Genomic DNA, 13462 nt, shown 5'->3' with positions numbered 1-13462 from the left:
AAACTTAATAAATCATGCTGAAGTTTAAAATTCAAAAAAATTTAGCATTAATTGTTTAATTTCAATTTATACACTTCTGGTTTAACCTAAGTTCGACATCATCTTGACTTCTTAAAAATCCTGTATGTGATTTGTTATCGAAAAAAGCTCAAGTATTTTACAACCATTCGATTGGATTGTTCGAAAATGACGTATAATATATGTATAGATTGGCACAGTGGAATAATATTCCACTGTGATGCGAGAGACCCGAGTTCGAATCCTGATATAGCCTAATGATTTTTCAAGATTAGAGGTCCAATACATGTCATATTTATATCTAAATGAAAGCACGTTCGGACATCCTTAGAATGTCCGACGGCGCTGTTGAGGGCGGTCAAAACAAAAAAAAAATACATTCATAGGACATTCAAATCGGATATCGGGCTGTCCGGAGGATATAAAAAAGATGTACTCAACATCCGACACCGACATCTGTTTGACATCCGATGGACTGCATTGTGTTATGTGGGAATCTACTCATTCCGGCCACTTGTTATGCTTAATCTTAAATCCCTTTTTGGTAATTAATTTTTCCGTGGCAGGCTATGTATCATTTTCTGATTTTTTTCCGTCAGAAAAATTGTTATACATGTGACAACTAGTGGCGCGTGGTTTTTCTACTTGAAAATCATTCCAATTTAGGTAGCCTTTGTCTCTAAATGCGCCAAATCTCACAAAGAATGGCGCATACCCGCGCCCCTAGTTGCCGCATGTATAACTATTTTTCTGACAGGAAAAAATCAGAAAATGACACATAGCCTGCCACGGAAAAATTAATTACCAAAAAGAGATTTAAGTTTAAGCATAACAAGAGGCCGGAATGAGTAGATTACGTATTTTTACACATAAAAAGCCTAGTTAGTCTTTGATAGTATTAAATTTGGTAAATAGTAAAAAATAATAAAGAAGACACGTAGTGCCATAAGGAAGCACGGTGGAAAAACTCGCGTTCGGATACTTGTGCACTGATATGCCGGCTAGCGGCTACAAGTCATAAAATAAAAAAAAAATTATTTAGATACCTTTATCTATTATTAGGTCACAAAATTATTTTCATTGACTTAAATGAATTTTTTAACCCTTTTTTCTCAATCGCGCTAAGCGCGCTTCGTCATTTGAACCCATGCTAAAATGGTCCGAAAACGCGAAGTGTTCGGATACTTTTGGCACCTACTGTATGTACTGGTATAAACCCTCTTAAGAACACAAGAGATGGATTTAGGCTAAGAGCCAAACCCTCTTATAGAGAAGAGATGGTGACTTAAGATCTGATCTAATACAAAGAATACCAAACTGACCGTCTTCCCTTGTGCAACCATTAACAAAAGTCATAATCGGGAAAAAAATTGGTTAAAAATTCCTTCTTCTTATGATAAAAATAAACAATTATTTATAATTTTTTTAAACAAAAAATCTAGCTGTGTTTAAAGAAAAAAATCTGAGCACTTGAAATTGATCCCAGTACCCCTGGTGGCGCAAGCACAAATCATAATTTTCTCTGTAAAACATTTGAGTGTAACAACTTTGGGGTATAGGGAAGCATTTTTTTAGTTCAAATAATTCAAAAACATGCACTATATTCTAATAGAGTAAAGAAAAATGCGTCGTTCGGCATAAAAAATTTATTTAAGGATGTTTTGAAGTATCTTTTTTATATTTCTGGAAACGCCGGTATTAACATGGCATTTATGGGGGGAAAAGTGGTGTACCTAATCATGTAAACGATACTTTAGCGTCCTGGGTGTAACTCCTTCAATTTTTTCATGTAAAGATAACTTTTAGAGCAATTTATCTTCTGATAGAGGAAAAAAGAAAAAAAAATTAGTCCTTACCGGTAAAAAGAAATTTAAGTTTTCCTGAGACCCGTAGCGCCATAAGAATGCACTAAAAAAACGGGGGTGTACCTAATCGTTTGGTGGGTACTGTATATGTAAAAATTTTTTTTTAGAGATATAGTTTCCACACAAAAATTATTTACATTTCATGATTTACTGGAAGATGGGGAGTCCCTCTGAACCGCACCTATCTATTCGATAAATGGCGAATCGGTTTACAACTCCAGTAAGTATTTTTAAAGCCATTTTTTTAAGAAATGGGAAGATTTTAACGAAACATAACAATTTCTATAATTATTTAAAATTCGGACTTTTAGTTTTCCCGTTTCTAATTAATTTCCCGTATTGTTGGGACAAGAAATTCTCTGAGACCCGTTAAACCAAAATGACAAAAAATAGCCAATAGGTTTGCTACTCGATTAGGCACTTTTTAAGCAATAATTTAGCAGAAATGGATAGTCTCATCAAGAGGTATCCATTTCTGTAAAATTTGTTTATATCATAAATAATTAAATATATTTTTTAAATTTCATGTACTGAATATAATGAAAGCGGGTGACCCATTGGCACTTGGGTGACAATATAAAGTAAAATAATGAAAACACACCAATGCGTAATTAAATTCTATTTTATAAAATGAACAAAAAATAATAATTAGAAACGTTGTATTTGCATAAATAAATAAATTGCAAACAATAAACTAAATAAGGGTAATACAGAAAAGAAAAAAATTAATAAAAACGGGATCCCTGCAAAAAACTCCACTGTGGAGAGTGTGGACCGAAAAACGCATCGCGCCATATAGAAAAGTGCATCGCGCTATGCAAAAAAGTGCATCGCGCACCATCGCTCAGAATCACCACAAAGCGTCTCCTATATTGTTACCTATGAAGTTATTTTAATTTTGTGTTCTGGGATAGAGGGATTACCCGAGACACGTTAAACCGCACCGACCTACCTACCTGAAAAATAGCTGATCGGTCATTACTCGGGTAGGGGCTTTTCAAGTGGTTTTCTTTCGTTCAAAATACCCACTTTATAAAATATGACCCAGCCTTAACTTAAAAAAGGGTGGGCAAGTGAAGGAAAATAAATAAAACTATAATGTATTGCACAAAACAAGTCAAATAGGGTTCACAGTAATGATATCGGGTTTTGAAACCGGTTCCACTACCGGAATGCCCATGAGTGAAAATTTACAATTATTACAGTAATTTTAATAAAATTATACCATTGCTTAATTAAGTAATATTCAAATAAATGAAAACAAAATTCTAAAGTTAAAAAGCATTGTATTACGGAAAGGAAACAATAAACATAAATAATAACAAACACAAAACAAAAAAAATACGTCTCGGGAGTTTTGTGTAGGGGAGGGAAGATGCGCAGCTTCACGATGTAAATAATTTCACTAGTGTGGTCGTAGGGAACCCTATCGCCTTTCTGTGTACCCATGAAAGACGGTAGGGGTAGGTAGGGCTCGGCCCCAGTTTGCCTCAAACCGGGTTAGCCACGGTTCGTCGCAAAAAATTACCCAACCCGAACCGTTCGACTATTTCTCAAATGGGTAGGTAATGGATGGTTCAAACGGGTAAATGGGTCAACCCACCGCCATTTTGGAAAATGGTGGAATTTTTTTCTAGCCCTAGTTCTATCTGGTTTATTTTTATTGAGCGATTGTTTGTGAATGGTTTGTTGTTCATCCCCTTGTAGCAGACAAATTTCTGGCAGCAAACGAAATTCTTCGGCTAAAAGAGACGAGCAACTTACAAACAAAAATAAAATAAAAATAAAGTAGATAGAACTGGGGCTAGAAAAAAAAATTGGGAAATGAAAAGATGAATAGGGTACCCACTGCTAGGAAGAAAAAGGGGAAATCTAAATTATAGTTATGAAAACTTAATTTTTAACGTGAAGAAGATGGTTTCTCCATAAGACGCTGCAGCCGCAGCAGACCAACTTGGACACAAATGAGATTTTCGCATTTGTGGAAAACGCGCAACGCAGGATGTTTTACTGCTCTATTAGCGAAATACTTTGATACACGTACTGCCGAGTTAGTAGGCTACGTGTTGACGGGGCAGTACCAGTTGGTGTCGCTAGCTGAGAATTGGTTGCTTCTATCATAATTTCTACCCGTAAAGTAGATTACTGTTCCAATTTCGTGTAATACCTAACCCATTTTAATTTCTCATTTTGGAAGACCAGAATTTAAGAAAGAAAGCAAAAATTTCAGCTTTTCTTGTGATAAGACTGATAAATTGTTTGTTTTTTGGTTTTTAGAGACCAAGAGTAACCACACGCATTTTAAAACTAATGACTACTCTAAACTCTAATCATAAAAGGGCTAAAGGCATACGTATAGTTAGTTAATTTCACTAGTAATTTTTTAAGCCCCCACTTTTAAAAATTGTTGAAGATATCACCAGTTCGCACTGGAAAAATCAAACTGATCTTTTTCAAAAGGACCAAAACAGATAACACCAGATGGCCAACTTTTCGGGCCGATCCCTACTAGTGACTACACCTACACCACTCAGTATAAAATCTTCCTATGTTGAAATTCCGAGTGTTTTGTTCAACAAGCGGTGGTATCGGTTGCGGCGCTCGTTGTTGGCTCTGCGTCCGTTGGTTATTTACCTGTGTCTGCCTCTGTTGCCTCAACTTGTTTGTTGCTTTTGGTCGCCAGGGGATAGCCGTAGTATACTAGTGATCAGAGTTTCATGCAGACATTGTTGCGTAGAACTGTAATACTGAGCGAAGAAAGCCACAGTTCTTTTAATCGCGTAGTGTTCTTCTTTTCTGAACACCTCAGTCAGTGAGCAGAAGTCAGCGCAAGTGTTTGTTCAAAATATTCCGTCCAGCTTACGTGTTCACACTCAAGACCACAGTTCGGTCATGCATGTGTTCCAAACGCTGTTTTCGCGACTAGATCGCCATCGTGTGTTTTACGTGCTATGGCTTCTCTTCTTGCTTAACATCTTCACCTTCAAGCAGCTGACGCTCAGTGAGGATGACAATGACAGTAAAGAGATGGTTATGGTCAAGCGCATTGACCGATCCATCCTTCGGCAACTTGACATGAAAAAAATTCTCATGTGGAATCCATGGTATGGTGACTTTGGCTTCGCGCTAGACGACGATTTTGCTTTCAGGTAATTGATGACACTTATTTTATTCAGAGTGATTCTAGTAAAAATGGGTTCACGGGGAATAGAATAAAGCAGAAAGCAGTCGACATTTGCACTGTTTGTTTATTTGTGAAGCTTTGTATTTAGATAGCAAAAGGATTTCATCATAAATATACATAAAATTATTGAATAATGCATTTCTTTCTTTGATGCCTAATAGCACATTTTTTCTCTTTTGCTTACAGTCGTGTGGGATGCAAGTTTACCAACTGTATCTTGTCAAAAAACAAAAATATAGTTACGCCGGAACAGGCAGATGCAATAGTCTTCCTCTACACGAACTTGTGTGAGTTACCAAAAGTTCACGGCCGCCAGGAATTTCAGCGATTCGTTTTGTTAACGGATGACCCCCCAATGTGCTACCCACGAAATTATTTCGAAAGGACGAACCTGTTTGGAAGTTTCTTCAATTGGACAATTTCTTACCGCGAAAATGCCGATGTAACATGGAAGAGGGGCTGGATCGAGAAGCTGGAAAAGCCAACAAAGAAGAATTCTCTCACACAGTAAAAATTCGTTTGCTAAAGTAATTCAGTATTGACGTGGATAGCGTATTGCTCGTTATCTAAACATAGAAAAAAATTATTTCGTTAAGGAGATTTCGAGATCAGCGGAAACGATGACGTTGGATTAAAATGGAAATGTTTTTTAATATTTGTTATAATTATTATTTTTCATCCAGAATCCGGTTGCGAACTTATGATAAGAAAAAGAAACTAGTCGGTTGGTACGTAGCTCGATGTGGATCCATGAGCAAGCGCGAAGGATACATTAATGAGTTGAAAGTATGGTATCATCCTTTACCTTTTCTGTTTTTACGTGAAAATAAGCTAATCAAAGGCTGAAATTTGATTTTTGGTTTTCATGTTGCCTTCCAGGAATATATACAAGTGGACAGCTTCGGCCCGTGTGGCAATATGAGCTGTCCTGAAACCAATGGATCGCCAGGTGAAGCCCTTCAACCCTGTCTCGATATGTTAGCCGATAACTACAAATTCGTTCTGGCATTCGAGCGTTTTATTTGTGACGATTTTGTCACCAAAAGGTTTTTTGATATTCTCAGCCGTGAAACAGTGCCTATTGTCTTTGGGTATAGTAATATATATATATATATATAGACTATATGTATTTTAGTATAATAAAGCCGTTTAAGAACTAGAATAAGAAATACTAACTCGTGAATTTGATGAACTTGCAGAGGCGCTGATTACGCGCGAATAGCACCACCGCATTCGTTTATCGATGCGCTTTCATTCAACCCTAGGCAATTAGCCGATCGCTTATTGGAACTTGATAAGAGTGATCGTCAATACTATCGTCACTTTTGGTGGAAAGATTTTTATCAGGTATGCTACCTCATTGTTAAAACTAACCCTGTATGTACAAATTTTTTATGTGTTTTGTTTATCGTGCTCCTTTGTAACACAAACACACTTTCGGTAACAAAAAGGTGCATTCAGGCTACCAGGAACTATCTACCCGCCCATTTTGCGACTTATGCGAAAAGCTCAATAGTAATCTACCTCGCAAAGTTTATCGGTAAGAATACCTAGTAATTGATACTGCTATTGTATACATAACTGACTTCCATGCATTTACATAAAAAAATCTGAAAAAAATAGTGATATCGACGCGTGGTGGTACAACAGCACAAAGTGCTCCGGCCCGGAAGACCATGGAATCGTGATACGCAACAAGGGAAACGAGGACTTACACAGCATCCAAATCCCATGGTCTTTGGATGACTAAACTGTTCAAAGTGTGCAAATTGTAGCAGCTCAAGTCAAAAGCGCATAGTTCAATCTACAATGAGCTTGTATTTCTACGTTTTAGATGTAATGACGCCGTGATTTTCTGTTCAGCAATACACAAAATACTATTTCATATCTTCTTGCTGTCTTCTCCGTCATTAACCAGTTATATTCTCTGCTTGTAAAAAACGTATCACCTAAGCTTCTTTGGCTTTTCTTATTACGCGCGAAGTGATATAGCTACAGATCTATTGCGTGAAGCCAACCTTCTCTCAATTTAAACTTCAGATGTTTTGTTGACAGTGGAAATCAATTCATTTTTGGTCGGTGGTATATACTAGATCTGGCAGTTAAGCTGTCAAAAAAAAATTAAAACGCCCTTGAAAACGCGGCTTGAGGCAACGAAAGCTATTTGCCATTCGTAGGGTATTCATTTTTTTAAACCCCTTTTTAGAATTTTCATTTCTTGGCAACCCGATCGGCTAGTCCCGAAGGATGGTGGGTCGATGACTTTCTCGTATACGTGGCGGGTTGCTTTCTCTCTTCGAGTCCAGCTTAAATGTACTTTCAAGGTTAAACATTTTTGGTGGCGCGAGAAGCGCTGCGACAACTGTTCTTGCATATATCCTTGTAAATTTTGTTTGAAACATGACTTCGGGTTCGGCAACTTTTATCCGTCTTCCCTTTTTTTTCTAGAGGGCCTCGACCACCTGTATTGGGTATTCCTCCAGGGCTTGGTGGATATCCTTACATCTAGTCTTGTATTTTATTTTATTATTTTTTTTTTTTTAGCTACGGAAAACATTGGATGCCCTAAGGCAAAAACAGACTTTAAAATATGCACGCATCTGACGACGCCCCCATCTTACTTTTTTTCCTTTTTTCGTTTACTTATTTTTTTTTGTTTAGCTTGACTTCCACGACGACCGTTGTCTGCGCAGTATGCATACTTCTGCTCGTCAGGTGAGCACTTGCTGGAATTAGTGAAGAATAGCCTCTAGGAGAAAGCATAACAATGTAAGTGATAATTTTCGAACTAACTGTAGCGACCCATTGATCAGAAGCTCATTAAAATTCTGTGAAATTGACGGTGCAGGTTGATCTGCGCTAAATCACTAGTCAATATACTGCTATTTCTAAAGTGTTTTCCCACATGCGCCAGCAAGTTGTAGGAAACGACAGGGATATAACCATCGCAGCGTTCTGTGCCTGAACGTCATACATTCGTGCCGTGACAATCACGTCCATACCAACTAAATCCGTGGGTGGCACTTTCAAGATGAAATGTACGAGAATCGAATTTTTATTCCATTAAAAAGTAAATGTGAGAAATGCAGAAAAATGTATTATGGGAATTGGAGTCAGTTATCTGCCTCCCTAATAAAGCCGTTTCGTTTGCAATCGACCATTTCCCACCATCAACAGAACTAAGAACTTGGATGACAGGAAAACAAAACTGTTTGATAAGCCATCCTGTTAATTTTCAGTTGAGACAAAAATGCGTTTTAGCGTGGTTTTCAATTTAGCTCCACCGTTACCTTGCATTAATTTACTTATCGGGTAAGAACGATACCATTAGGGCCTGCGAATTAGTGTTGGATTATCTAATCTTGTGTGTAGGGCAGACATTAAATATCGTTAGTGCCGGTTTTTGGCAATATTGTTGTTTCAAATAAAGATGTTAAATGCATTTTAAACGTTCTGCAATATTTCGGCTGGTGTTTTCTGCCACATGAGTTCCTGGATTGCCATGAATGGCGGTGAGTTGTAGTTGTAGCAAGCATTCGTCTCGTATTCGTCTACTACAAAGAAGTTGGTGACGTCAAGAATTCCGCTTAATTCCCTCTGGGTTTACTAGGTGGGACTACAGGACCTTTATTCCACTCCCTTTTTCTGAGTTGCTACCATATTGTATCTATATCTTATAAACGGCATTATAGATTTTGATGCTGTATAGTTAGTAATTATAGTATTATTATAATTTTAATAGCACTACTAATTATGAATGGAAAATTTTAATTATTATTTGCGGGAACAAGAACAACTTCTCATTTCGTGTTTTCTGGGGAAAAGGGCGGAGCTACACTCCAGATTTCATAGATGACCGCGTTTTCTTATTGTATCAGCTGATAGTTATTGGAGGCCAGTGCCACCAATGTTTACTATTTAAAAATCACTATTGCCTTCCTGTTACAAGTGGCTATAAACCCTTTTACATGAAGAAGAACATAGGTGGCGCGATTTTCACTGAAATTGAAATAGTTGTCGTTACTCTTTGTTTGTTCCCAACTTCCCATCACCGCATCACCAGAAAAAACAAAACAAAAGGGATTAGCCGTGCACGGCAACTTTATAACTGGTGATAGCGAATTTCCGTTGTTGAAAACTTCTGTTGAAAACCTTTTTAGCGATGTAGAAATGAACTTCGAGATTTGTGAGCCCAAAGTCTAGGTAACTTATGCATGCGTGAAAGGTGATATGAATTAAAACCAGCACACTGTTTTCTGCTCAACCCCAATCTAGTGGGGGAATGGTGAAAATCGTTGTTCTGGCATCTAGGTAAATTACTTTTTAAACCCTAGGCTACCATCTAGCGGGCTCATTGGGATATACTCAACCGGCTTTCCAGCGCGAATGTGCTGCAGTGTTCCTACAACCGAAAATAGAAATCTAATGTTTGTTTAAGGAAAATACGGAATTCAATGTTTGCTTAAGAAACAAATTTGCTGTTGCTCATATTAGCATCTTTGCAGATGAGTAATTCTTTGCAGTGGAACAAAAAATTAGCCATAGATAACAATAGCACGTTAGATAGATAATAATGCACGTTAGAAGTGCTAAATATTGAGGTGGATGATAGAATCTTTGCTAGAAAGACTGCATTGTTTGCTCAAGCTATAAAAACTTTGCCATCAGTTGGCTAACATAAGGATTTCTTTTAATACAGTGACTTTTAGTGTTACTGGTTACTGCATGACTGAACATCTACACGGGTAGTATAGTTCTTCCCCGGATGTTTGGCTAAACCGCACAAAATATTTTCTTTTTGGTTCTGAATTTCCTCTCGTCAAATTAGGCTATTATTGGATAAGATATATACCAGTTTATGTATACATAAAAAAAATACCACTGTCTTTTTGAAAATTATACCTTTTCTCGTTTTCTTGCCCTTTTAAATTATTCGTTTCCTCAATTTTCTCCTTTGCAATGGAAATTCAAACGAAAATAATTAAACAAACAAACAAATAAACAAACAAACAAAAAAAAACTAACAAAAAAAAAAAACTAACAAAAATCCTAACTTCCTCGTAAATCGTAATCCACACAATACAACAAATAGTGTGTACAGTTGTACATGTACCATTTTTGGGTTATGGCGACCGAGCTTTCGCAGATACAAGTAGGCACACCTGGTGAACAGTTCAAACCCTTCCTTTAATTCTCTTTCTTGTAAGAATAATTTTAAATCATAAATGAACTGGGTAAAAAAAAGTATATTTCTTTGCAATACCAACAAAAATGTATTTTATTAATTTGTGTTTGTTTAACCTTAAATTCGAAAGATTTTACCATCAAAGAGTAATCTTCAAATGACAACCTCAGCTGCCCTAAGTCGTTGGAGTAGAAAGTCGTCGACCACAGTGCTACTCTATGCCCTACCGCTAGTCTTACTAATAGTCCTGACCGGTGACAATCATCTACCAAAATCTACCGATCTCTCAGCGCGACAGGTGGCCGAAATCTACGTCGACGATCACGTCATCATCGCGTTCGTTAGTTATTACATTTTTGTTGTAATAAACAAAATTTCTATATAACTATATTGGCTTCAACAGGGGAGTTGGCAACCAATCGCAATATGCATATTGGGAACGGCCTGATCGCGAAGTAGATCTTGCCTTGATTCGTGGCGATGAGAAAAATGGTAAGCCTGCTCTGAAGACTATCCTCTTTTGGAACGGCCTGTTCTATTATCCGGACTATGCCTTTGGACGAGGGCGGCAACCTTTCATCGATGCCAAGTGCCCCGTCACAACATGCCTCGCAACAGACGATCCTTATTTACTGGACTCGGTGGACCAGTACGATGCCGGTTAGTCTTGCCAGCCCATATGCCTCTGCCCTTGTTTTTCGTCTTGTCCTTAATATTTCTTTTGGTTTTTGAAGTCATGTTTCACTGGCCCTCACTCTGTGATTATCCGTATGTCGCCTCTCGCTCCGAGCATCAGCTTTTCGTTATGGTCTCTGACGAGTCGCCGCAGGTATCTATTGATATACATACGTATATTCTGCGTTTTTTATATTATTGTGATTATTATTAGAAGTTTTTCTTTATTTCATTGATAACGGTTGGCGTGAGAAAGTTCACTGAAAATAGCGTTTTGTGCTAGAAATTTATAGTAGCGTTTTTTTCTCGGGCAAGGGACTAATTTGACAAACAAAGTTGCGTTTTAGACCCACTAATCGCCTCAAATCTACCATCAAGTCACGGTCCAGTAGAAATAAAATTCGGAAAACAGCGTCGTTCTCACGTTACATTTCTTTTGCATTACACCCCAATCATTTTGGAATGCTACCAGAACCCAGAACCCAGAACCCAGCACCAAAATTCATTTTTGTTTCTTCATTTATAGTAACATTACCCTTTATGTGTCGCTTTACTAGTGGCGTTTCTCTGGATACAAGTTGCCCTTTTACAAAGATTTCTTCAACCTCACTATGACCTACCGAAGAGATTCTGACATTGAATGGCCGTATGGACAGGTGGAGGTTTTGCCTTCCGCTCCTGTTGGCGAAGACGAGGTGCGTGCTGCTCGTCTCAACGTCACGCGTAACTACGCCGCAGGAAAGAGCAAACTAGCCGTCTGGTTCGTTTCTCACTGCAAAACTGATTCACGGTAAGAGAAATTCTTGTTTTTCATCATATTTGAAGAATGTTTAATGCATATATAAAACAGTTAAAGGTTTATGGAAATCCATTACACAGAACCGAAGTACATCTCACATCGGTATATTTTGGCATGCATACTAATGCATTGCTGTTGTTGTCCTAGATCCTTGTAGCGCGTAGGAATTTCGTAAGATCAAATCGATATGTGGTTAGTAGGGCTCGGCCCCGGCTTACCCATGGGTTATCCGTGAGCAGTTTAATACCGGAAGGTTACTGGTACGACACACGCAAATATATATACAGTATATATATATATATTTTTTTTTACCTTCGTGCCAGTATCTTCCGGTCCGGTATCAAGCTCGTCACGGGTAACCTATGGGTAGGCCTAGGCCGAGCCCTAGGGGTTAAAATAGATTGATCGTGTAGTACAATTGTTTCAGAATGATTTGGCGACTAACCTATTTTCTTTTATGGGAATGTTCTATAAGTGATAGGCTACAATCCTATTTATAATTATTGACTAAAATATTTTTCATGCAAATTGTGAATTAAGGAGAGAATTTTACGTGCACGTGCTGAAGCAACACAGCCGCATCGACATCTTTGGCAAGTGCGGAAAACCATTTTGTTCTTTCGATCAACTAAACGACTGTTACCAGCGCATCGAATTGGACTACAAGTTCTACCTCTCCTTCGAAAATTCCCTTTGTCGCGATTACATAACTGAAAAGTTCTTCAATCTTCTTGACCGAAATATTGTGCCCATCGTGTACGGTGCTGGCAACTACGAAGCCATTGCTCCACCACATTCTTACATCGACGCTCTCAAGTATACGCCAGTCCAATTAGCAAAATACCTTGACATTCTCGACAAAAACGACACTCTCTACAACGAATATTTTTGGTGGAAGCCTTTTTACAAGTGAGTAGAACTTTGCACAAGCCAAAACGTTTCCGGTACCTCCTAAAACCTTGCCTACCATTTTTCTTGCTCTTCAAATAGATCACATTACGACTACAAAGAAATGGCAAACATTGCCTTTTGTCAGCTCTGTCAGCAGCTCAATCAGCCGCGGACACATTTGCAATGGTATCACGACATAGACGCGTGGTATGACGGTGGAAACCACTGTCACAAGCCAAATCGCTTCAAGGTATAGTATTTCAAACTGTTTCATTACGAACTATAGTTTTACTGACGAATTTAATCTTGATTTGTTCTCTTATGAAGGTTCCTATCAAGCAGTTTGATTTCGATAATTACACCATACCCGCTAACGCGGTTGTAAAAATCCCGTTGTAACATCCCTAAAGCATGCGCAGATTGTTGTACCGTATACTATGTCATGAAATTTATCAAAATTATTACTCTGAATAAAAGAACCGCTTCAGACTGACAAAAAGAAGCAAAAGCCATGACGAAAGTGTAAAAAAAAGATAAGAAAACAGATCACAAGATGAAAATACTTCGTTTCCTACATTTCCTACAGTATATAAATGAATTTATTCCAGCTTCACCTGTGTTCATGTCAATACCTCCTTCTATGTTAGATTATCACAATTATATAAAGTGATACATCTAAACTTATCATCAAGTGATTTACCAAGGGTACAAAGAGTATATTGTCGTTCGTGAAACATTACATCCAGATCATCTGGTATACTAAACGGATTGATCTGAATTCGTTTTATTTTTGTGTGATTTCTCATACAGCAGTTAGTCATGCGGCCTGCAGCCGTAGATAGAAA

General features: G+C 37.8%; 2 protein-coding genes across 2 annotated transcripts; both read left to right on the top strand.

The window, feature by feature from the left end:
* The first annotated feature begins 4404 nt into the window (after positions 1 to 4404).
* LOC123476797 (alpha-(1,3)-fucosyltransferase C-like) lies at positions 4405 to 6952 on the top strand. Its single transcript, XM_045179510.1, has 7 exons — positions 4405 to 5032; positions 5254 to 5574; positions 5751 to 5853; positions 5947 to 6158; positions 6267 to 6414; positions 6519 to 6607; positions 6691 to 6952. Exons 1-7 carry the CDS (start codon positions 4776 to 4778, stop codon positions 6815 to 6817), a joined length of 1257 nt encoding a protein of 418 aa, XP_045035445.1. The 5' UTR covers positions 4405 to 4775; the 3' UTR covers positions 6818 to 6952.
* A 794-nt stretch (positions 6953 to 7746) lies between these two features.
* On the top strand, positions 7747 to 13129 carry LOC123476776 (alpha-(1,3)-fucosyltransferase C-like). The gene is made up of 8 exons (XM_045179428.1): positions 7747 to 7782; positions 10383 to 10588; positions 10656 to 10912; positions 10987 to 11081; positions 11485 to 11717; positions 12267 to 12635; positions 12717 to 12867; positions 12945 to 13129. The coding sequence occupies exons 1-8, from the start codon at positions 7762 to 7764 to the stop codon at positions 13014 to 13016; spliced, it is 1404 nt and encodes a 467-aa protein (XP_045035363.1). The 5' UTR covers positions 7747 to 7761; the 3' UTR covers positions 13017 to 13129.
* Positions 13130 to 13462: the final 333 nt, after the last annotated feature.

Source organism: Daphnia magna, linkage group LG10, assembly GCF_020631705.1.
Source record: "Daphnia magna isolate NIES linkage group LG10, ASM2063170v1.1, whole genome shotgun sequence".
NCBI classification, from domain to species: domain Eukaryota; kingdom Metazoa; phylum Arthropoda; class Branchiopoda; order Diplostraca; family Daphniidae; genus Daphnia; species Daphnia magna.
This window is presented reverse-complemented; position numbering and strand designations above follow the sequence as displayed.